The sequence below is a fragment of the Malus sylvestris genome, chromosome 9 (assembly GCF_916048215.2).
Source record: "Malus sylvestris chromosome 9, drMalSylv7.2, whole genome shotgun sequence".
NCBI lineage: Eukaryota > Viridiplantae > Streptophyta > Magnoliopsida > Rosales > Rosaceae > Malus > Malus sylvestris.
In genome coordinates, this window is record NC_062268.1 from 1,940,882 (window position 1) to 1,966,141 (window position 25,260).

General features: G+C 37.0%; 4 protein-coding genes across 8 annotated transcripts; 2 read left to right on the forward strand and 2 right to left on the reverse strand.

The window, feature by feature from the left end:
- Window positions 1-785: 785 nt before the first annotated feature.
- LOC126582503 (uncharacterized) lies at window positions 786-4,140 on the reverse strand. The gene is made up of 6 exons (XM_050246651.1): window positions 4,056-4,140; window positions 3,343-3,462; window positions 3,164-3,236; window positions 2,055-2,077; window positions 1,612-1,666; window positions 786-851 (listed from the first exon to the last, which is right to left on the reverse strand). Exons 1-6 carry the CDS (start codon window positions 4,138-4,140, stop codon window positions 845-847), a joined length of 363 nt encoding a protein of 120 aa, XP_050102608.1. The 3' UTR covers window positions 786-844.
- Window positions 4,141-4,524: 384 nt separating this feature from the next.
- LOC126583540 (probable aldo-keto reductase 2) lies at window positions 4,525-15,326 on the forward strand. Of its 4 annotated transcripts, none has more exons than XM_050247952.1 (7): window positions 4,525-4,640; window positions 12,621-12,838; window positions 13,432-13,650; window positions 13,926-14,098; window positions 14,182-14,284; window positions 14,496-14,857; window positions 15,048-15,326. In XM_050247952.1, exons 2-6 carry the CDS (start codon window positions 12,644-12,646, stop codon window positions 14,829-14,831), a joined length of 1,026 nt encoding a protein of 341 aa, XP_050103909.1. In that variant the 5' UTR covers window positions 4,525-4,640; window positions 12,621-12,643; the 3' UTR covers window positions 14,832-14,857; window positions 15,048-15,326. The 4 variants fall into 4 exon arrangements, with proteins under 4 accessions (XP_050103909.1, XP_050103907.1, XP_050103908.1 ...); XM_050247950.1 differs by lacking the exons at window positions 4,525-4,640; window positions 12,621-12,838; window positions 13,432-13,650; window positions 13,926-14,098; window positions 14,182-14,284 and adding exons at window positions 4,647-4,968; window positions 5,803-6,003; window positions 6,285-6,457; window positions 6,543-6,645; window positions 6,852-7,113 and having other exon boundaries at window positions 14,758-14,857; XM_050247951.1 differs by lacking the exons at window positions 4,525-4,640; window positions 12,621-12,838; window positions 13,432-13,650; ... (1 more) ...; window positions 14,182-14,284; window positions 14,496-14,857 and adding exons at window positions 4,647-4,968; window positions 5,803-6,003; window positions 6,285-6,457; window positions 6,543-6,645; window positions 6,852-7,230 and having other exon boundaries at window positions 15,065-15,326.
- Window positions 15,327-18,162: 2,836 nt separating this feature from the next.
- Window positions 18,163-20,170, forward strand: LOC126583539 (GDSL esterase/lipase At3g27950). Of its 2 annotated transcripts, none has more exons than XM_050247948.1 (5): window positions 18,163-18,590; window positions 18,689-18,889; window positions 19,200-19,351; window positions 19,432-19,702; window positions 19,818-20,076. In XM_050247948.1, the coding sequence occupies exons 1-5, from the start codon at window positions 18,329-18,331 to the stop codon at window positions 19,859-19,861; spliced, it is 930 nt and encodes a 309-aa protein (XP_050103905.1). In that variant the 5' UTR covers window positions 18,163-18,328; the 3' UTR covers window positions 19,862-20,076. The 2 variants fall into 2 exon arrangements, with proteins under 2 accessions (XP_050103905.1, XP_050103904.1); XM_050247947.1 differs by having other exon boundaries at window positions 18,164-18,590; window positions 19,784-20,170.
- A 203-nt stretch (window positions 20,171-20,373) lies between these two features.
- On the reverse strand, window positions 20,374-23,814 carry LOC126583537 (protein KINESIN LIGHT CHAIN-RELATED 2-like). The gene is made up of 3 exons (XM_050247946.1): window positions 23,587-23,814; window positions 21,015-22,968; window positions 20,374-20,822 (listed from the first exon to the last, which is right to left on the reverse strand). Exons 2-3 carry the CDS (start codon window positions 22,943-22,945, stop codon window positions 20,603-20,605), a joined length of 2,151 nt encoding a protein of 716 aa, XP_050103903.1. The 5' UTR covers window positions 22,946-22,968; window positions 23,587-23,814; the 3' UTR covers window positions 20,374-20,602.
- Window positions 23,815-25,260: the final 1,446 nt, after the last annotated feature.

Here is a 25,260-nt window from a genome sequence, read left to right on the forward strand (position 1 = left end):
ACCATGACGTCACTCTTATCTTCTTTTCCCAAAAACCAACTTTATGACAAAGAGGTTCCAACTTGCTACAAACAAACATGTTTTGGTCTGTCCATGAAGAAGATCTTCCATGCAATCCAATCCGATGACGTACTGTCATGCGTAAAAGCTAAAAACTACGTCGAGTAATTGGGATACCGTCACAACGATATTTTTGTTGTCGGTCACTGTAAACACTTTTGTGCCAATTTAAATCCAAGTGGTGTTGTAATCATCAATCTGCCATGGATTTTCTCAGGCTACTTTGTGCAGCTGTGCTTCTAGTTTTGGGGTTGCTGCTGGGAGGACAGAAGGCGGTGAATGGTGGTGCTGATGGCGGTTCCGGGAGTTGTTAGGGATGGACAACGGTTATGACGGACGGATAACCGTGGTTATTTACCCATAATTGTTTATCATACCCGCATAATCGTTGAGTAATTGCATAAACGGTTATACTCATACCCATAACCGTTTATAAATGATTAACCATACTTATAACTGTGTACCCATTACTTGGGTGGCACGTCAAAATTACTTTTGGCTTTTTGCTTACACAAGCATGAATGCCCGCGCTTTGCTGCGGGTTTTAAGAACACCGTTTAAGACAATACCATTAATTAATATATAAATAAGTTTTATAAATCAATATTTACATGTCTGGTGTTTGAGAAGGTAAATGAGCATCACATTCCAGTGATCAAAAGATAAAATGCTCATTATTCGAAATATTTAGATAGACTATGAACATGTTACAGAATCTAAATTTTCCTACTTCACTTGTTCCGGCTCATCTTCATCTTCATTATGTTGAGGTTTACGGTTTCAGCTAGTTCCTACAAATTCTGGAAAAAAAAAAAAAGAGTTGTTAGTGCGGAAATATAAGAAAACAAAATGGGGACATATAAGTAAAACTGAGATAGAGTTCATTTGTGATCCTGAAGGTGCAAAAGAAATTTTTGTTTCCCTCTATTTTCATCTGTTCTATCAGATGCAATAAGACTAAAATAAGTGTATTGAAACCAACCCATTTTTCAAACTTCAGTCATACATCAAATATATCTCAGCGATACTAATTAGATAGAGTCAGAAGTTCAAATAAATCACTAGCAACAACAGTAAAAAACAAATGTGTATGTAAAAAACAAAAACAATAAATCACTTATAACCGTTACGATGATGATGTAATAATTTGCTGTGATTAATTTGATGAAGACACAATAGAACATATAAGTAAACAAATGGGGGACACAACCAAAGGTAAGATGGAGTTTTTTTATTTTATTATATGTATAATCTGTTTTTCATCTGCTCTATCAGATACAATGTGCGATAAAAGGAGTGCATTTAAATTAGAAATAGTTGGGTTAGGCATAATTGGACAAAGAAAAGGTCTTTACAAAAACGAAGAACTGCTTTATAATTGGACAAAGAAAGAGGAAGATAAGAAAACACAAAGAAAAGGCCTGAAAATTTTGGCAAAGATATTTTCAGCAAGTGAAAGAAAAACAGAGGCATTTCCAAACAAAAAGTTAATATCAATATGCAGTGAAAAGAAAGTACTGCCTGAGCAAGGGTAAAAAAAAAATCATAGACCTGAGCAGCAACGCAGAATTCATACGAATGCAATATTTTCCTTTCAAATGAAAACCTGTAGGAAAATAAAAAAAAACCAAATGAAAGGGCATGGCAAAAAAATTGAGGGGAAAAATAGATTAAAAAAGTAATTAAAAAAACAAAGAGGACGAATGATGTTGTCCAATGTACTTAATTTCTCTTAAGTATAAAGACAATTGTATATACTTCTTGACCAAATGAGAGAACATCAAATTCGAATGAACTAATAGAGGCATTAATCATAACGTGGGCATTCAAAGTTATCATTCTAAACTTGATGTAAAGTAACAGTTTATTTCCATTGGATAATTTGATTTCCCAAATTCAAATAAAATTAAAGAATACTAAACATTATTACACATCATCACAACATCAAATCCAAAAGTAGAATTGGGTAAACAAATGAGAGATTAGAAAAATACCTAAAAAATGGTGGCCTCGATAGCTGAAGAGGCGACAATAATTCACAAATAGAACCCAAAAGAAAATAGTCAGCCTAACTAAGAGGAAAATTATCGAACAAAACAAACAAAAAAAGAGAATCCAAAAGAAATTGCAGAAAACAAAATTCTTAGGATAAAGAAACCCACTTGGCCATTCAGTAGCAATTGGCACTTTAAGATAAGACAGTTGTATTTAAAAATAAATGATTAGATACGCACATTACTGTGTGAAGAGAGCTGGGACTTTTGCTAAACACACATATTGGTAAAAAATAAAACAAAATACTTGTACATGTTATTTTTTCGCTGCTTCATTATAGGTGAGAATATTATGAGATCAGTAGATGACATAATTAAAGGAACCCAATTCAACGCTTAAACCTAGCTTATCACTACGTTGAAATGACAAAGAAAATGCATATTATATTCATGCTTTCAGTCATTCATTAGATAGATGTCTTTGAATGCCATTGATGCCAATGATAGAGTTCATTACTCTACACATACAAATTGTTCAAAAAATTAAAGCATCTAAGTGCATTAAATGAAGATATATCTATATCTAAAGAGGAAGGCTTATCATGAGCTTCAGGAATCTGTAAAAGAAAGGTAAGTATATGAATTCTTAAAATAAAATTGAAATCGAGATTCTTATTTCTAAAAGAAATTGAAGACAAATTAAGATTAGTTTATAAATTGAAAATATATTAAGATGAACTCTTCAAAGTGTGACTTCTGCTGCAATATTTTGATATAAAACAAAACCCCCATAATCATATTAATTAGGGTTTTTTTTTCATTGTTTCATGTACATCAAAATATATATGTTATAAATTATACTTGAGTATTATCACTGTATAAAAAAAATTACTAAACGAATATATCACATTTAAGTTTAAGTATGCGATTACGAAAATACTTTAAATGGTTCTTCAAATTATCATTGTTTACATCAAGAAATTAATGATATATCCTCTGTTTATATAATATATGTATCTTTGATTATAAAACCAATAGAACTTTTTACTATTGATCTTAGCATTAATAGAACAGATGAGAGCTAATGAGATAGAGCTAAGCTACTTCACCTCTTCCATAAGTCCACGTCTCCACCCAAGCCTAGACATCCCAACATTGCCCAGATAGGTGTGTCGTCCTGACCTGCAAGATTTACACAGAATTGGAAAATTGAAAGAGGTTTAAGCATGGACAAATTGTAAAACGCAAAACTTTATAGCACCAAATTGGATTGCAAGCAAGCACCAACCATCATTAATAAAAAGTGGGTACACAAAATTGGCAAGAGATAAAGTTGTTTCATGAAACACAGCTCTGAGCGACGGCGATCTTCGTTCCGGCGAGGAAATGTTACATGATCTCAAATCACCTTCAATTGGTAATTATGTAAAGAAAGAGTTACATGAAAATTCACATATATATATATATATATTATTATTTTAACATAAAAATGTTCATTTTTATTGATTTCAACTAAAATTTAAAAAATAAAAATAAAAATAAAAAATTTCAAAAATAAAAGTAAACTTCAACTGAAATGTATAGATTATCTTCAATCATTTGTAACCATATAGAGGTATTGAAGGAACGATACACATGAAAACTCATATGCATTCTATAAACAACATAAATTCACTTGGAATTTACTGTTAAGCCAAGCTACTAAGAAATTGGAACTTATTTTATAAAATAATTAACCTTTTTTCAAGTTGAAGCAGCTCCAATCCTGGGGTTGGTGACCTCGAGCATTGTGGCAACTCTTCTGTTCTCATCATAAAAAATGGTTCCTTTTTATAAAGAGATTATCATCAATGTATTGCTGCTCAACACCCAAATCATCAAATGTGAGACAAAACAAATTCTAATCTTTAAAAAGAATTCCACGAAATAAATAATGTCTTTATCAAATTTTTAATTAATTACAGCAAAACCCAAAAATTTAAAAAGTTTTAATAACCTTACATGACCACTCATCAGCAAGGTCAGGGCAGCAAAACCAAACAAACCCAAAATATTCGTATAAATCCCACAGAAAAAAAAAATCCATTTGAAAAAACCTACAAACAACAAATAATTCAGTACTTTTTTTATACGAATTTGAACGGAGCTATAGAACATTCCAATTGAAGCGAGAAACCTCAGTGAAAATAGTCGAGGAAGCCACGTCAATCTCAAGAAGCAAAGAAAATTAGGGATTCTTTCCTGACTCCAAATCATCCTTAGACGCCGTTACTGTTTAAAAAAACAAAAAACAAATTAGGGATTTTTTCAGTCAAGAAAAAGAGAAAATTAAAGATGTAATGCTCTGTTAAAAGATTATGAAAGAAGAATGGTCCATTCAACACCAAAAGCAAGGCAGAAAAACGGAAGAGATATTTTGTCAGTGGCAGAAACGAAATAAACAAAACTAAGAAGGGTATATTTGTGTTAGCCGCCGCTGCATACATTTCGCTGAAATCTTGACATCTTGACGGACAAGTTTCGAGTTTCCTTTTGGTAATCGATATACGTATGCTCTTACGCCATCGATCAATTGACCACCAAGCCGTATGCTCTTTACGCCATCACTTCACCACCACGCCAGCTCTGTTGTTTATGTGTATGATACAAGCTTAGCTTACTTATCAGTTCGCTTAATCTGCTTACACAAATGGCAGGAGGAGCAGGAATAGTGAAGAGGATGAAGTTGGGTTCACAAGGCCTCGAGGTGTCGGCTCAAGGCCTTGGCTGCATGGGCATGTCCGCCTTCTACGGCGCTCCAAAACCCGACCATGAAATGATCAGTCTCATCCACCATGCCATTAACAGCGGGGTCACCTTCCTTGATACCTCTGACTTCTACGGTCCCTTCACCAACGAAATCCTTCTTGGCAAGGTAGGTAGCCCATGTTGGTCGTTATGATTTGCGTTTACTTTAAATTGTAATCCATCTTAACTCGTATTGTATTGATAGATTTTCCGGTTTGTTTGGATTAAACGTTGAATTGGTGATGAACTCAAATAGGTTCGATCGGTCTACATCCTGTTTTGATGTTACCAAATCAAGCACTAGCACTGAGAGAGGCAATATTGTATATAACTGCTTTCTGGGTTTTGTTTTGATTAATGTTGAATGGAATGAACTGATGACGAAGTGAATTTGGGATCTTCACTCCTGTAGTCTTGTTCCTGTATTTAATTGAATTAACTGAATGGAACACAGGCACTGAGTGAATTTGGTTAATTGGTTTGCTTGGGAGGGTAAACTGGTAGCCAAAAGAGTTTCTGAATGCGTAGCCAAAAGATTATGTCACTGCGTTTTTGCAAAACAATTTAAAAAGGGCATATGGCTCATTTAAGTGTTTTCAGGAGAAGCATATGTCATATGCTTTTTCAGGAAGCAATTCCAAGTGATTTTCTAGGAAACACTTTATTTTTTTAATAAGAATTTTGACTTCTTTATAGTAAAAGACCTTATGAAAAAAAAATGCTTGTGAGCAGAAGTGCTTCTTAAATCTTATAGACGCAACCCCAAATGAGATTGTTGCTTTGGTGTATTGAGTTCGCTGATGATAACATGAATTGGGTTTATGTTCACTATATTGTTGCATTAATTTAACTGAATTTACTGAACCATGAACATGGTATTTGGGTTTTGTTTTGGATTAATGTCGAATTAAGTAAACTGGTTATGAAATGAACTGGCTTTTGTGGGATTGATGAGGAGCAGGCTCTCGAGGGAGGGGTACGAGACAAGGTTGAATTGGCCACCAAGTTAGGTCTCAAATTTGTGGATAACAAGATAGAGGTGCATGGTGACCCTGCTTATGTGAGAGCTGCTCTCGAGAGTAGCTTGAAGCGCCTTGGTGTTGATTCTATTGATCTCTATTATCAGCTTCGCATTGACACCTCCGTCCCCATTGAAGTCACGGTTTGTCTTCTTCCCTCTTGAATTTTGATCTCCTTTTAATTACAAACATAGAACAATATGCATCTGCGTCTGCGATTCTACAGGCCTAGTAAAGTTATGGTTATTTCACTGACTCACAGCATCCTGTATCCCTTTGTTACGTCGCATATTTTATCCTCAATTTCGTTTCATTTCTTAGCGTCCATATGTATTTTTCTCGTTTGTAATGGCATGCATCATGATTCACTTATTTTGCTGAATGCTTGCCGTCCCTTAAATTCCTTTATTATGTCTTATACAAGGTTGGGGAACTGAAGAAATTAGTTGAAGAGGGTAAGGTAAAGTACATTGGTCTATCCGAGGCCTCAGCTTCAACGATAAGAAGAGCCCATGCTGTTCATCCTATAACAGCTGTGCAGTTGGAGTGGTCCTTGTGGTCAAGAGATGTCGAGCAAGAAATAATTCCTACTTGTCGGTGAGGTTCACTGAAACAACGTAACTTGTTTACCAAGGCCGAAGTAATATTGTTAATTCTGATCTTAGTTTCCTAAACTTACCAGGGAGCTTGGCATTGGTATTGTTGCGTATAGTCCTTTAGGAAGAGGATTCTTCACATCAGGTGCTAAGTTTGTCGAAAACCTTGCCCACGATGATTCCCGAAAGGTTTGTCAATGTCACAAAATTTTACATTATAAAGTTAAAAGTGCTTCTCGGTCATAGAAGCATTTTTTGAAAGAACGAACATGCCATATGCTTCTTCAGGAAGCAAGCACTTGAATTTTTAATAAAAATTATTAACGTCTTTGTAATGAAAGCGTTTAACAGCAGAAGCACTTAAGAGCTAAAGTGCTTTCATTCATTGGCTGCAGAATCTACCGAGGTTCCAACCCGAAAATGTAGAGCACAACAAAACACTATTCGAGCGAGTTAGTGATCTTGCAGCAAGGAAAGGGTGCACGCCATCTCAGCTAGCATTGGCCTGGGTTCATCACCAAGGGAATGATGTGTGTCCTATCCCCGGAACCACCAAGATTGCGAATTTTGACCAGAATATCGCAGCTCTGTCTGTTAAACTGACACCGGAAGAGTTGGCTGAGCTTGAATCTTATGCTTCAGCAGATGCCGTTAAAGGTGATAGATATCCGAACTACTGTAGCACTTGGACGGACACCGATACTCCGCCACTGTCTTCGTCAAACTTCTAAAAAACATTAGGAACTAGTTGAGCGGTGGGCAACAGCATTGCACCTAGTATTCTAGGCAGGGGCTAGTCGAGTCTTTTTTGTCTTAATTGAATATATCATATAACAATAAAAACATCACTCACATAGTTCTACTTAATATATATATATATATATATATATATATATATATATATATATAATGTTATAAATAAGATTTATTATGTGGTTGTTCACATTCTGGATCATTATGTAATATCTCAATAGTTGAACACATTTCTATGTAAATCCTACATATCACTATTCTCTATTTTCTCTAAATTTATTTCTAACATGTTGTCAGCTTGCGTTTATTATATTTATTCTGAACTAGAGTCGTAATGTGATTTAGAGTTTCTTATACTCAACCATTGAACTTCACCATGCTCAAAGTTGTTAGTTCTTTTTTTACAAATTTTAATCGAGCGTTGAATTTATTTTGGTATGAATTACTTTGGAATGCTCGCGATTGTTATCCCACCTTGTTATATATGTGCGTGTTGGTAAAACTTGGAAGATATTGCTGTTTGTCTTTCTCCACCAAGCCTTGCAACACACGATCAACATGAATCTATAGCATGTATATCTTATTTCTTTGCTTTTTATTATTCTATGAATTATGTCAATGCAAAGGCCTCTTAATATTTTCTTTAACCGGTTATGCATCAATACATGACATAAACATTTTTTTTTAATAAACGATATTATCTACATTAAGGACGAGGGATGAGTTTAGCCTCACAATGAGCTAGCAATAATACAGTTCAAATTCGCTTTTGGTGAGAATCGAACCTAAAACCTTACTTACAAATAAAAATGAATATCATTAAATCGCAATACTATGTGACACGACATAAAACATATATATATATATATATATATTTTTTTTTTAAAAGGGACAACTGATGGCAAGCCACGGTTATTCATCCCTTCCACAGGGACTGGGAAGATTTACAAAGGTATTTTAGCCCCCTGGCCACAAGTCTAGCTTTTACACTAGCAACGGGTTTCGAATTCGAGACCTCCAATTTTTAGTTTTAAGAAAGCCTCGTACTATTCGCTTTAGTTATAAGCAAATATACAAATACTATCCAATTAAGATATTTTATTACAAAAACAAGAATAATTTGAGTACATCGATATTTTTACACTAAGAGGAATGAGAGTTCAGCTAAGCCACATAATTGGCAACCTACCTCTCACTAATAAATTGAAGAGGAAAACCACTAGATAGAAGTATTGAGTAGCAACAAGAAAGATATTTTGAATTATGTTATTTGTGGTTTTCCGAGAAGGAACACAAACCCTAAAATTTTGGAAAGCTTTGCGTAAAGAACCTGGACAATAGGATCTCTCCTATTTTGGGGATTTGGATTCCATCCCTGCCAACGTGTCCCAAATAAATTAAGAATTGTGCTAGCCATATACCTATTTTTACTTCTCAATTTTTTTTTTAATTTTTGGTCGTTGAATCGGATGAATCGAAGAAGATTAATAGTTAAAAATTAACAAAAGTGTGTAAATGTAAGAATGAGTGTGTGAATAACGATTTTCTGAAAATAAAACAGAAAAGTAAGTACCTCTCACTTCTCCAATCTTCCTCCTCAAAGTCTCACTCACATGCACTGACTCATCATCTCGGCTTCCAAACCCAAGCCTCACTCGCTCTCTCCCTCTCTCTTGTAAATAAGTGGGAGGACTACTTATTTCAGATGGGATGGGAATCCACAATGGTGGGGCTCGAGGCTTGCGAAATGAGAAACTTCCTCTGTTGTGCGAAACTGGTGGTGAGCAGTGCCCTTGCTAGGCATGAGAGCCGCGGACTTCACTATACCATCGATTTTCCTGATCTTGAGGAGAGCAAGAGGCTTCCAACAGTTATACTCCCTTCTTCATCCGTGCGAACTTCATGGAGTTCGCGTCAACTACACAAGCTGCCATTGTGTTGGGAAGTGCAACTTTTTCGGCATCTGTTGAAATCATAGCGTCTCAAGTTTTAGCTTCCCTTCCAGAACCGTTTTGGCTAGGATTGAAGCATCCGAAATTCGAGCAGCATCTGTGAAAGCCGCACCAGGTTGCACCAGTTTATCAAAATATTAATGAAATAGTTTACAATTCAATTTGAATGTATATTTGCTGATCGACGAACAGTGAAAAATGTAAATTTATCTACTGCAATCAGCATTCAGCTGAGAAAGTCAAATTTTTGTTTCAAATTTTTTCCAAAGTTTCCCTTTTTTCCCCTCTGAACTTCTTCCCTCCAAATACTTTAGAGAGAGAGAGGGCCAAAAACAAAAAGGAAATGCTTAGAGAATTGTTATTTAGCTCTAAAAAAATTTCATTTTGCAAGTCGACTCAGTCGAGTGAAATATCGAGTGAAACGAGCGAGTACCACTTGATGAACACATGAACTCGAATCGTTATGGATAAATATTCTTAATCACTCACATTCAAAATCGATTTTTTTTAGCAAAAATGGTTCATGAGATTGGCATAACTCATTTCTTTGGTATTTGAAAAAGAAAATCGATATAAGTGATCTCTGAGTTTGTCCATTGTAAATCATTTTGGTTATTTCATTGAAAATTTGTCAATCTCCTCATTAAGTGAAGGGATTGATTTGACAAAAATACTCACGTGGTTGTTCATGTAATAGTTTAACGAGGATGTTGACAAATTACTCACGATTTGACCAAAATAATTTTTCGGTGGACAAATTTAGGGACTACTTATATTGATTTTCATTGTCAGAAATCAAAATTAAGAGTTATATCACTCTCAATGAACATTTTGACTTGAAAATCTTAAACATCTGTAAAGAAAACAAATTCAATCCATGTAGTGATAAATGTGGTGCACCATGGCGTCACTCTTATCTTCTTTTCCTAAAAACCAACTTTATGACAAGAGGGTCCAACTTGCAACAAAAAAACATGTTTTGGTCTGTCCATGAAAAAGATCTTTCATGCAATCCAATCCGATGACGTACTGTCACGCGTAAAAGCTAAAAATTATGTCGATAAGTGATTAATTGGGATACCGCTACAACAAAGTAAAGCTTCTAAAAAATAAAAAGTAGTCATTATCTTGAATATTAGATGATTCAAAGCTCCAAAATATTCTAAAATTAAACACTTTCTAACACTAATGCTTTAGCACATTCAATCACAAAATCTCATCGACTCATTGTAACCAAAAGAGACCTACAAAAGAAATGCATAAATTGAATTAGTATCCCATTTAGGAACACCGACACCAATTAACATGAATCTAACAGAGGTAAGTGATTACAGAAGGTTTACATTGTACACTCAGTTATTAGAAAAAGAAAAAAAAAAAAAAAGAGCATACAAAAGGGGAGGGACCAGGATCCTCTCCTGAGCTAAGGATGAGGATCCTCCTCATCAAGGGATATGGACCGTTGGATCCAACGGTTACAAACAGGGGGGTCCTTTTAAAGTTATAATAATTGTAGCCGTTGGATTTTCATCCAACGGCCCACACCCTTTGATGAGGAGGATCCTCATCCTTAGCTCAGGAGAGGATTCTGGTCCAAAGTGGAGTACCAAATCAATTGAGTTAGATGAACGACGAAGATGAGAGAGAGGGCAGCGAGGAGGGAGAGATGAGCGGGGGACGGGGCGTTTGAGACTTTGAGTCTGACGAAGAGATTGAAAATTTAGGGTTTTTAATTTTTTTTTTTAATTTTACATATCTTAAATTAAATGAGTAAATGGATACCCGTTATAACCGTGGGTAATACCCATAATTGATGGATACCCATTATAACCGCGGCTAATACCCATAACCGCCAATTTAAATTTCATGGATAAACGGTTATACTCATAACCGTTTGTTTGTCTAAGCGGTTATCCATAACAATAACCGTGAACTTTAAATGAGTATGTAACCGCGATTACCCAAACCCATGGGTATTTTGCCCATCCCTATGTATGATAACCAAATTCATATAGTAATATGATCTAGTGCTAGACCCATCCACTTATAAGTGAAAACGTCTTAGGTTTGAATTTGCTAGTTCGATACCAATTTTGTTATGGTTGATTGGTTCTATGGCTTAATCCAAATCTCTCATCCTTTAGTGTAAATATATCGTTGTATCAAAAGAAAAAATTTATCATCCTCTGTTATAGAAATTAACTAGACATTAATGAACACTTTAGCTTCTTTAAGTTATATTGACACCGTTGGAAAATGCATGTTTCAACCTACATCGAAAATTAGAAAACAAAACCTAGTTTTGGTTTCTTCCCAGGCAATCTCGTATTTTGGTTTTAATCTACTGAAACTGGAAGTCAAAACAATCGAAGCTAAGACGCAACCATGTCCAAAATTAAGTGAAAAAAAGTTCAAAGTTTGATACACAACACGAGGAAATTTGAGCACAAAATGTCTGTTGTCTTAAGCTCAACCATAAAAAGATAATGATCTGGTTTGGTATTGCTTTGAAAAAATACTAATTTTGTTGTGCCGTAAGAATAAACTCATTTTTGCTGCTTCACATTTTCAGCTTTTTTTCATCCAAAACTGTGAAAATAAGCTGTTTTTAAGTGTTTACCAAACATCTTTTTAAACTCAATTTTTTTTATATCTACTTTTTATAAAAGCACATCAGTACCAAATAAGTACTTACGAGTAGTAGTAAAGGCTCCAAGCCTCCAAACTATTATAAAAACAATAGTGATATTTTATCGTCCAAAACTGACATACTTACTAACTTTCTATAATAAAGGTAGGCTCTACCATTATAAGTGGGATCTACCTGCATTAAAAAATATCAGTGTGTCAGTTTTGGTATATATAAATAACATTACTCAATACTAACTGATATCATAGTATATCGTTAATTCTTTTGTGCGTCCTTCTGAAGCTCATTTATTTGGTTTTGATTTCAATAGATAAGCTTACCAAGTAATTCGACTTTTTAAACAACCTTCACTTTTTGAATTTTAAAGTTAATCTTCACCATTCATTTTCTAAATTATTCGTGTCTTCAAGACTATTGAAAAAAAAATTACATTTCTTTTGTCATATCGTGTGTCACATCATTTAGAATAAGTGTCCGTTTACTCTCGTGAACATTTGAGATCAGACTTGGGTGGCACGTCGAAATTACTCTGGCTTTTTGCTTACATTTACTAGTTGCACGAATGTAAATGGTACGGGTATCGTTAGCCGCCGCTGCATACATTTCACTGAAAAATCTTGCATCTTGACAGACAAGTTTCGAGTTTCCTTTTGGTAATCGATATACGTATGCTCTTACGCCATCAGTTGACAACCAAGCCGTATGCTCTTACGCCATCACTTCACCACCACGCCAACTCTGTTGTTTATATATATGATACAAGCTTAGCTTACTTATCAGTTCACTTAATCTGCTTACACAAATGGCAGGAGGAGCAGGAATAGTGAAGAGGATGAAGTTGGGTTCACAAGGCCTCGAGGTGTCGGCTCAAGGCCTTGGCTGCATGGGCATGTCCGCCTTCTACGGCGCTCCAAAGCCCGACCAAGACATGATCAGTCTCATCCACCATGCCATTAACAGCGGGGTCACCTTCCTTGATACCTCTGACATCTACGGTCCCTTCACCAACGAAATCCTTCTTGGCAAGGTAGGTAGCCGCCATATTGTTGGTTATGATTTGCGTTTACTTTAAATTGTAATCCATCTTAACTCGTATTGTATTGATAGATTTTCCGGTTTGTTTGGATTAAATGTTGAATTGGTGATGAACTCAAGTAGGTTCGATCAGTCTACATCCTGTTTTGATGTTACCAATTTAAAAAGACTGTGACTGCGTTTTTGCAAAACAATTTAAAAAGTGCTTATGGCTCATTTAAGTGTTTTCAGGAGAAGCGTATGTCATATGCTTTTTTTGGAAGCAATTCCAAGTGATTTTCTAGGAAACACTTGATTTTTTTAATAAGAATTTTGACTTCTTTATAGTAAAAGACCTTATGAAAAAAAAAATGTTTGTGAGCAGAAGTGCTTCTTATAGAAGCAACCCCAAATGAGATTGTTGCTTTGTTGTATTGAGTTCGCTGATGAAAACATGAATTGGGCTTATGTTCACTATATTGTTGCATTAATTTAACTGAATTTACTGAACCATGAACATGGTATTTGGGTTTTGTTTTGGATTAATGTCGAATAAGTAAACTGGTTATGAAATGAACTGGCTTTTGTGGGATTGATGAGGAGCAGGCTCTCAAGGGAGGGGTACGAGACAAGGTTGAATTGGCCACCAAGTTTGGTCTCAGATTTGTGGAGAACAAGATGGAGGTGGGGAAAAACATGGAGGTGCAAGGTGACCCTGCTTATGTGAGAGCTGCTCTCGAGAGTAGCTTGAAGCGCCTTGGTGTTGATTCTATTGATCTCTATTATCAGCATCGCATTGACACCTCCGTCCCCGTTGAAGTCACGGTTTGTCTTCTTCCCTCTTGAATTTTGATCTCCTTTTAATTACAAACATAGAACAATATGCATCTGCGTCTGCGATTCTACGGGCCTAGTAAAGTTATGGTTATTTCACCGACTCACAGCTTCCTGTATCCCTTTGTTAAGTCGCATATTTTATCCTCAATTTCGTTTCATTTAGTAGTGTCCATATGTATTTTTCTCAATGGCATGCATCATGATTCACTTATTTTGCTGAATGCTTGCCGTCCCTTAAATTCCTTTATTATGTCTTATACAAGGTTGGGGAACTGAAGAAATTAGTTGAAGAGGGTAAGGTAAAGTACATTGGTCTATCTGAGGCTTCAGCTTCAACGATAAGAAGAGCCCATGCTGTTCATCCTATAACAGCTGTGCAGTTGGAGTGGTCCTTGTGGTCAAGAGATGTCGAGCAAGAAATAATTCCTACTTGTCGGTGAGGTTCACTGAAACAACGTAACTTGTTTACCAAGTCCGAAGTAATTGTTAATTCTGATCTTAGTTTCCTAAACTTACCAGGGAGCTTGGAATTGGCATTGTTGCGTATAGTCCTTTAGGAAGAGGATTCTTCGCATCAGGTGCTAAGTTTGTCGAAAACCTTGCCCACGGTGATTCCCGAAAGGTTTGTCAATGTCACAAAATTTTTCATTCTGAAGTTAAAAGTGCCTCTCCGTCATAGAAGCATTTTTTGAAAGAATGAACATGCCAGATGCTTCTTCAGGAAGCAAGCACTTGAATTTTTAATAAAAATTATTAACTTCTTTGTAATGAAAGCGTTTAACAGCGGAAGCACTTAAGAGCTGAACTGACGTGCTTTCATTCATTGGCTGCAGAATCTACCGAGGTTCCAACCCGAAAATGTAGAGCACAACAAAACACTATTCGAGCGAGTTAGTGATCTTGCTGCAAGGAAAGGGTGCACACCATCTCAGCTAGCATTGGCCTGGGTTCATCACCAAGGAAATGATGTGTGTCCTATCCCCGGAACCACCAAGATTGCGAACTTTGACCAGAATATCGCAGCTCTGTCTGTTAAACTGACACCGGAAGAGTTGGCTGAGCTTGAATCTTATGCTTCAGTAGATGCCGTTAAAGGTGAAAGATATCCGAACTATTATAGCACTTGGTCGAACTCCGAAACTCCGCCACTGTCTTCGTCAAACTTCTAAAAAGCATCAGGAACTAGTTGAGCGGTGGGCAGCAGGGATCAGGATGGAGAGATCCTCCTGACCATGCCCATCAGGCCGTTCATTTTTTATCCAACGGCTACAAACAGGGGATCTCTCTAAAGTTATAATAATTATAACCGTTGGATAAAAAATAAACGGCCCGATGGGCCTGGTCAGGAGGATCCTCTCCATCTGCTCAGGAGAGGATCCTGGTCCGGGCAGCAGCATTGCACCTACTATTCTAGGCAGGGGCCTAGTCGAGTTTTTTTTGTCTTAATTAAATATATCATATAACAATAAAAACATTACTCACATAGTTCTACTTAATATATATATATATATATATAGAAAATGTTATAAATAAGATTTATCATGTAATTGTTCACATTCCGGATCAATATGTAATATCTCAATAGTTGAACACATTTCTACGTAAATCCTACGCTCATAAATTGACAATCTAATAAGAAGGAAACATATCCTGATTCTCCTCCACTTTCTCTCATGTCTCATTATTCTCTATTTTTTCTAATTTTATTTCTAACATGTTATCAGCACGCGTTTATTATATTTATTCTGAACTAGAGTCATAATGTGATTTTAGAGTTTCTTATACTCGACCATTGGACTTCACCATGCTCAAAGTTGTTAGTTTTGTTTTTTACAAATATTAATCGAGCGTTGAATTTATTTTGGTATGAATTAATTTGGAATGCTCGCGATTGTTATCCCACCTTGTTATATGTGTGCGTGTTGGTAAAACTTGGAAGATATTGCTGTTTGTCTTTCTCCACCAAGCCTTGCAACACACGATCAACATGAATCTATAGCATGTATATCTGATTTCTTTGCTTTTTATTATTCTATGAATTATGTCAATGCAAAGGCTATTAAACCACAATACTAGGTGGCATGACATAAACATAAATAAATAATATATATATATATAATTTTTTTTTTTAAAGGGACAACTAGTGGCAAGTTATTCATCATTTCCAGGAGCTAGGAAGACTTACAAGGGCATTTTAGCCTCTTCTGGCCACAAGTCTAGCTTCTACACCAGCAGCGAGTTTCGAATCCGTGACCTCTAATTTTTAGTTTTAAGGAAGCCTCGTACTATTCGCTTTAGTTATAAGCAAATATACAAATACTATCCAATTAAGATATTTTATTACAAAAAAAAAAAAGAATAATTTGAGTACATTAATATTTTTACACTAAGAGGATGTGGAGTTCAGCTAAGCTACATAATGGGCAGCCTACCTCTCATTTCTAATTGAAGATGAATACCACCAGACGGAAGTATTGAGTGGCAACAAGAAAGATATTTTGAATTATGTTATTCGTGGTTTTCCGAGAAGGAACACAAACCCTAAAATTTTGGAAAGCTTTGCGTAAAGAACCCGAACAATAGGATCTCTCCTATTTTGGGGATTTGGATTTGATCTCTGCCACATGTCCCAAATAAATTAAGAATTGTGCTAGCCATATACCTATTTTTACTTCTCAATTTTTTTTTAATTTTTTGATCGTCGAATCGAATGAATGGAAAAAGATTAATGGTTAAAAATTAACAAAAAAATGTAAATGTAAGAATGAGTGTGTGAATAATGATTTTCTGAAAATAAAACAGAAAAGTAAGTACCTCTCACTTCTCCTCCAATCTTCCTCCTCAACGTCTCACTCACATGCAATGACTCATCATCTCTGCTTCCAAACCCAAGCCTCACTCCCTCTCTCCCTCTCTCTTGTAAATTTTGCTTTGGCATTTTGTCGAATGGATTGCGTACTTGTCACTTTCCAGCCATATACAACTTTGGGGACTCAAACTCTGACACTGGGGCTATCTCAGCTGCCATATCCGAAGTTCCTCCTCCTAATGATGAAACCTTCTTTGGAAAACCATTCGGGCCCTTGTCTGATGGCCGTTTTATAATCGACTTTATTGGTAATTAAGGGTCTCTCTCATAACCATTTCGTATTTAGTTTCTAATTTTTTTTTTGGTCGAATAATGTTTATCTGTTTCTAAACGTTGTGCAGCTGAGAAATTGTAGATACCATATCTTAGTCCATATCTGGACTCACTTGGGACTAATTTCCGGCATGGTGCGAATTTCGCAACTGGTGGTTCATTGATTAGGCCAGGCGGTTATAGTCCGTTTCATCTTGGCATTAAAAAATTCTCATTTTGCAAGTCGACTCAGTTGAGTGAAATATAGAGTGAAATGAGCGAGTACCACTTGATGAACACATGAACTCGAATGGTTATGGATAAATATTCTTAATCACTCGCATTGAAAACAAATTTTTTTGCAAAAATAGTTCATGAGATTGACATAACTCTTTTCTTTGGTCTTTAAAAAAGAAAATTGATAGAAGTGATCCCTGAGTTTGTCCATCGTAAATTATTTTGGTCATTTCATGGAAAATCTGTCAATATCCTCGTTAAGTGGAGGGATTGGTTTGACAAAAATACTCTTAAAATGTGGTCACATGGTCGTTCACGTAATAGTTTAACGAGGATATGACAAATTTCTCACGAATTGACCAAAATGATTTTACGATGAAAGCTAAGTTCAAGTAAATTGCGGAGAATCGAGCTATAGTGCAAAAATGGCTAATCAATTCATAATTTTCGACTCCTTATTAAGAATAACCCATTTTATTGAAATAGGTCTGATCCATGAGTTTAAGATTATTATTTCTTCTTCTACATGCTTTAAACCCGATTCATAACTTTTTCTTATAATCAACCCATTTCACATACTAATTGTATTATGTTTTTGTACATTTTACCCTATATTATGCAGGTGAATTTATGTTAATTTTAGTACTTTGTTGGAAGTTATTAGAAAGATTGAAAGAAAAAAAAAGAATAGATGGAAAATTAAAAAAAAATAACAGTAGGGTGCAAATTGACTAATTATGATTGTTGAGGAGGGAAATTGACTAATTATGATAGTTGAGGGGGAAATTGGCCAAAATTAAAGTTGAGGGGGGAAATTGGCCAATGGTCACAAGTTCAGGGGGAATTGATGAATACCTCAAATGATTTTACGGTGGACAATTTATATCGATTTTCATTATCCGAAACTAACATTAAGAATTATGTCAATCTCAATGATCATTTTAACTTAAAAAATCTTAAACATCCTTGCTGTAAAGAAAAATTACATTACTCATCCACATGTGAACAAATTCAATCTCTGTAGTGATAAATGTGGTGCACCATGACGTCACTCTTATCTTCTTTTCCTAAAAACCAACTTTATGACGAGAGGGCCCAACTTGCTACAAACAAACATGTTTTGGTCTGTCCATGAAGAAGATCTTCCATGCAATCCAATCCGATGGCGTACTGTCACGCGTAAAAGCTAAAAACTATGTCGATAAGTGATTAATTGGGATACCGCCCCAACGACATTTTTGTTGTCGGTCACTGTAAAGACTTTTGTGCCAATTTAAATCCAAGTGGTGTTGTAATCATCAATCTGCCATGGATTTTCCCAGGCTACTTTGTGCAGCTGTGCTTCTTGTTTTGGGGTTGCTGCTGGGCGGACAGAAGGCGGTGAATGGTGGTGCTGATGGCGGTTCCGGGAGTTGTCGCTTTCCAGCCATTTACAACTTTGGGGACTCAAACTCTGACACTGGGGCTATCTCAGCTGCCATATCCGAAGTTCCTCCTCCTAATGGTGAAACCTTCTTTGGAAAACCTTCCGGGCGCTTGTCTGATGGCCGTCTTATAATCGACTTTATCGGTAATTAAGGGTCTCTTTGATTAACCATTTCGTTTTTAGTTTCTAATTATTATTTTTTTTGGTCGAATAATGTTTATATGTTTCTAAACTTTGTGCAGCTGAGAAGTTGCAGATACCATATCTTAGTCCATACCTGGACTCACTTGGGACTAATTTCCTGCATGGTGCGAATTTCGCAACCGATGGTTCATCGGTTAGGCCGGGCGGTTATAGTCCGTTTCATCTTGGCATTCAAATTTCCCAGTTCATAAGATTCAAGTCTCACAGCATTGCTCTCTATAAACAACTTCATTCAACCAGTCAGTCTTCTCTCCTAAACCTCTATTATTTCGGACACATTTGGTCTTTATGATTGGACCGGATTGGATAATTCACTAGATTTAAGGTATGTTCGGTAAGCAATGACGGCCAATTCCTTGTTCTGTCCGAATTGAAGGAATTAATGGATCGGTTATAAGGTGTTTTGACGTTTGTTTCTTCCTTCGATATATCTTGAATCTAGCAAGTTATCCAGTTCAGTTCAATCTCACACATCAAATGTATGCTACCTAAATGTTCTATGCTACGAGATAAAACTCATGCGCTTGGAAACGGAAATTTTGGCACCAGGAAGACTACCTAGGCCGGAGGACTTCCCGAAGGCTCTCTACACTTTCGATATTGGTCAGAATGATCTGGCCTACGGCATCCAACACGGGACGATAGAAGAAGTTAGAGCCTCCATTCCTGCCATCCTGAGCCAGTTATCGCAAGCAATATCCGTAGGTGCACTAAAACAGCGTTTACTTTGGACGTGACCAAAACATTGAGATATACTAATTCAATGTGCCACATTTTTCAGCAACTATACAAGGAAGGAGCTAGGTTTTTCTGGGTGCATAACACAGGCCCTCAAGGATGCTTGCCCTATAGCGTTATTTACGACAAATCGAAGCCTGGTAATCTGGACAAGAGCGGCTGCGTGAAGCCTCTCAATGCGGTGGCTCAGGAGTTCAACCGGCAGCTTAAGAACAGCATAATGCTGTTGAGATCACTGCTCCCTCTTGCAGCATTCACGTACGTCGATGTGTACTCAGCTAAATACACTCTCATTTCTGATGCTAAAAAACAAGGTAACTTCAAAAACCATTTATAACATGTGCATAGCCTCGTATGAACGTATGGTAATGTGATAGAAATTCGTGATTCACCAGGTTTTGTTGATCCTTTCGACTTTTGCTGCGGCAGTTACTACGGATTCCACATTGATTGCGGAAGGAAAGCCGTGGTGAATGGAACTGTGTATGGCAATCCTTGCAGCAGTCCGACAACGCATATCAGTTGGGATGGGATACACTACTCCCAGGCCGCCAATGCACTGATTGCCAGTCGCATTCTCAACGGCTCACTCTCTGACCCCCCGGTTTCAATCACGCACGCTTGTCATAGTTCCAAGAATACATGAGCACGTTCATGAATCATTAACCACAGCTTGTTTGATCGAAAACCATTAAGTATACTACTAATCAATAATTGTTATCTCAATCAATCGAAAACCGTTTAGTTATGGAAATGGAAAAGATCAGTCAAGGTTTGTTTTAGCCTTTTTAGCTTGTTTGTCCACTAGGAAGCTTCAAATCGGAAGTGCTTTTGAGAAGGCAAGTGCTTTCAAGCCCTGCAAACATCTTCAGATGTTCATATTTCACCTCGGAGACAATTGCAGCCCAGCTGCTGCGACAAGCTTTTGACTTCTAAGTAAAGTTTTAAACCTAAACAGTTCGGATCATCAAAATACAATGTGGAATGAACTCTACAGAGGAAAACGATACTCCGCTAACCGGCATTTTGGTGCACCGAAATATGAAAATGATGCTCCACCAATTCTTTGTTGAGTATATGACATTGATACAGTACAACGATGAATCTCACAAACAAATTTCTCACGTAAAAAAAATACAATTCAACAAATCACCAAACTATTATTCCCTTTATTTCTTCTAATTTTCTACGGTCCTACGTACTTAGTTGCGTGATCACGATACCTCGATGATGTCTTGTTTTATAATTTGTGGGGGGTTGTTGGCGTCGAGAAGTGTCTCCAATGATCTGGTTTTCTTGTTCCGAGCCCTGCCGGCTTCTTTCAACAACTCGGACAACCTCCGCTTCTCATCCGCCACATCCGGATTTGCTGTTCCCAGCTTCTCCTCTCTCATGCCAACAACATACTCCAGAGTCTCAATGGCCGCATCCAACCTGTGTTCGTCACAAAAGTACAAAAGAGATTAAAGACCAAAAAGCATAGAAAAATACAGAACAAGCTTAAAGCATGCTAAATACTTTAACCCTCATTGCATTAGATTTTTTTTTTTTTAATCGAGCAATATTTTAATCTAATCTAAGACAGAATGAGAATGATGAATGCAAAAACAGGGAAGAACATATTACCTGCCCATTGCATCGTATGTGCCAGCCAAATTACTATAAACCCCTAATGTGTCAGGGTGATAAGGTCCATACTCCTTCTCCAAGATTTTCCTGGCTTCTTCAAACAAGTCTGCAGCCTCATTGATCGAGTAACGCTGAACGCAGGCTAGCCCCATTTGGTTGAGAGCAATCCCAAACAACGCCGATTTCTTTTCTCCTGTGGCACGGAACTTGGTTATGGAACTCTTGAATGTGCTGTAAGAGTCAGTAAAATTTCCCATCATATAGTACATTACCCCCATCTGAGCCTCAATTCCTGCACTTGTGCTCTGGTGGCCTGGAGCATCACCGAATATTTTCAAAGCCTTCTTGAGCAACTTCAGGGCCTGTTCCAGATCATTCATGGATTGATAGATTGCAGAAACATCAATGAGACCTCCAGCAATCTCTTCTGAGGGGATTCCGGGATTAGGTTTCCCATAAATTTGATGTGCATTTTCGCAGTATGATTTGGACTCCTTAAACTTTCCTATCTTGTTGTGCAAGTCAGCTAAACGAACATAAACAGAAGCTACCGCCGGATGAGTCTCTCCTTTCGTTGTCTTAAACACAGTGAGAGCTTTCTGGTAAGAAAACACCGCCTCATCATACCGTGCCAAGGATAGGTACGCGTCACCAATGCTGCAATCTATCGAAGCTGCATCCACTTCCTGATCATTGGCAGACATTGACATGTTTGCCAAAACATAATGCTCAAGAGCAGCTTCGAATTCTCCTTTTGAGTCACAGATTAGTCCCATGAGTCTTCTATCTGCCGCTTCCTCGAGGGAAGCAGAACCATTCTCCCTGTGGATTTCGAGCGCCATCTGACAAAGCTTCTGAGCCTCGTCGAATTGCAATGCTTGAACGTGCGCCTCTGCTACATACCGACATGTCTCACCCAATCGCAGGTCCTTGTCTCCCAAGACTTGCCTTTGAATTTCCATACCTGCTGTATAAAATAATATTGAGTTCTCGATCTGACCGGTCATTGCATAAATGTCACCTAATTGCATGCACCCTGCAAACTTGGCTAGTGCATAGTTATCGCCATCCTCTATCGCTGGAATGTCAATGGCGCGCTCAAGAACTGGAATCGCCTCATTGTACTTCCCTAAGCTGCAATATATTGCTGCCAAAACATGCAAACACATAACCAGCTCTAAATTGGGCTTCCCGCTCGTGCATTTCTCGAACAATTCCACTGCCCGGAGAGCTAACTTGAGCGCTTTCTTGGGGTTTTCGCCAGAAGAAATCAAATCCCTCGTTTGTTTGAGCAAATATGGCCCGAGGTCAAGGTTATTCAACCCCACCTCAGGAGGATGATCATCGACGCCATTCCGAAACCTCACCCCACCGCGTAAACCAAAACTCCTATGCTTGTTCTTAGACAATATCACATTGCCTTTTTTCGGATTCTTCCCATTCCTCTTATCAAGCGGAGGCTTCTCGTTAGTAGATTTGCTCTTCGGACTTGTTTTCGCAGATGGAGACTTCACTTTCGTTGGAGACCTTTTAACATTTGCTTTCTCAGGAGTTGAGTCACTACAAACACCCTCCTCCTTGTTTTCCACAACCACCTCCTTCCTTATCTCCAAATCCTCTGGAGTATATCCGACAAGATGGTTTAGCTCGGAGTCAATCCTCGATTCCTCACCGAACGATCCAAAGCTGGCCCAGGAAGGGGATTGGTCCGAGCTCTGCATTTCGCAGATGTTGTGATATAACTGCTCAGTAGAGGTATCAATCCCGCCATTCATAGCCATACCAATGGAGCCACTGTGAGGACTTTGAGGACTCAACGTACTTCTCGGAGAACCCTGGCTGTAGCTTTCCTTTTGAGGCGCATAATCTCCATTTGATTCATCTACTTCGCCGTTTCGATTCATCATATCCATAGCTAATTCGGGCATTGATTAGTGCTTGTGCAGTTGTGCTACGATATGAATAAATGGAATTAGGGGATGGGGATAACCACTAAATATGATCAACTAATCAAGGGCTTCTCCATGAAGCACTTAAAAATGTTTCTAGACACAAAAGCACTTTAAATCATCACTTAACATCACTAGGAATTAAAACCTGAAGAAGCATCTGTCAGAAATCGCTTCTATGACCCATTAGCACTTTCAACTTTTTCTTTCAAACAAAGTCTGAAGCACTTGTTTTTAACTCCTCGAGAAGCAGTCACAAACACGCTAAACCGTGATTATCTTTTAGCCATTCCAAAAACAGTCGCAAACAGGAATACATTTGTGATCAAGTTATCGAAAAAGTACTTGTGGAAGATTGAATTCTTTAGAAATAATCCTAAAGTCAAAGAAACAAACAATCCAATCCAAAAACTGGGTTCTTTTCAGAAACTCCAGATTACTTGCTCAAGTAAATTTCATATCAGAAGAAAACGAAATTCAAAAGCTTTCGTTTTTGCCACAAATGGTGGAGAGTTCTCAATACATATAAAACAAAAACAATCAGAACCCATTAAAAACAGAGAAAACCCAATACAAATATGGAAAAAAAAAATTGAAATAATAAATGAGCCATTAATTACCTGAAAATTATTGCGAGAGGATGCGAAAGTTTGAATCTTTGAAGGCTTCCTTTTTGGGTGTTATGAGTAGAGAGAAACACAGAGACGGCTTTGATGATGTGCCTCTGTTTTCTTCAAAATATATAACAGCTTTAGGGGTACAAGACAGTTTGAATGTTGAAGTAATGAGGAAGACGACCTCTCTCCCACTCCTCTCTCTCTCTCTCTCTCTCTCTCTCTCTCTCTGGCTTCTGATTTTCTTACTTTTTTTAATTAAATTTCAGACTTCCCTCTAAATTAATGAAGTTTTTTACTTTGGCCCTTCAACTTTTTAATTTCCTTTTAATTGGTCTTTGAATCTTTGGATACGTGTTTAACAAGGATGAAAAGTGACTCAAAATGTATATAATATGTTCATGTTTTGAATTGCAATTCGTTAATTCATATATTTTCACCAAAGTTTCCTCATCTTATGGTGTGTGGCGAGACAACTTAATTTTTAGTGTTGTTATATTGCAATAAAACTGAAATCAATAAAATTAAATTAATCAGTCCATTTTAATCTATCTTTTATTAGTACTAAAATTGTAAGACCCGACAACACGACCTTTCAATTTCAATTGTAACTACCTTGATCAAATAATATTTAGCTTTTTTTCTTAAATATGTCATAGTTTAAGTCATTATTTTGCCCATACATTGATTTTGTGTTTGTCAAAAAAGTTAGTCAATACCATGACACTTTCCAAAATGACGTTAATGTAGTCTAATATTAATCTCATTTTGAAAAATTTAGTGGCCAATTTGGGATGAAAAGATAAGAAAGGCTTCGGATCTCTTCTTTGTAATTCATCAAATCAGGGGATTCGTACCATTAAAATTTGATCAAACGGTTAGAAATAAGGGCACATTTTAAAAGTTATAATAACTTCAGCCGTTAGATCAAATTTTAAAGGCACGGATCATCTGATTTGGTGGATTAGGAGGAAGGGATCCGAAGATGATCCCTTTCCAAAAAGATAAATAGAGGATCAAAGTGAAACAACCACTAAACATTAGGTGCCATACGTAATTAACTCGCCCTTTTGAAAATTCTTTTGTATATATTAATTTCGTCTTTTTTAGCTGTGACGTCGCAAGTTGGCGGGATCAACGGCTTTTCAACGGCGAAAGGCGGTGGAAATGCTCGGATGACAGTGCTGTTTGTTTCAGGAATACGAAACGTCGATCTCACTTTACCACGTGGCAGCAGGTAAAGCGAAGAAGACTCAGCTTTTGTGGGACCGCGGTTTAATGATTGGCCCGCTTTTCCAGATTCCACGTGGATCACGTCCAGCTGGATTCAGCTGGTTCGCCCTCGATGGATACGTATAATGGGCCATGAACTGGACTTTGTGAGCCCAAACAAGTTAAAAACGGAAGGATAAAATATATATCATTAGGCCCAATTGAAAGTGAAAATTGTTGGTTCGCTTAAATTAAGGAAAGAATATTATTATGTAGGGTCATGGTACAAACCCTTAGACAAGATCAAATGATTGATTTAGTGGGGGACATTTACTTATTCCTTCACATTATTTGGTTATCATATGGTTAATCACCATAAATTATGGTCCATTGCAATCTCTTCATAATTTGGGTTGGTGTTATCTATATACCAATTTTTTTCTTTGACACACCTCTCTCAATTTTCAA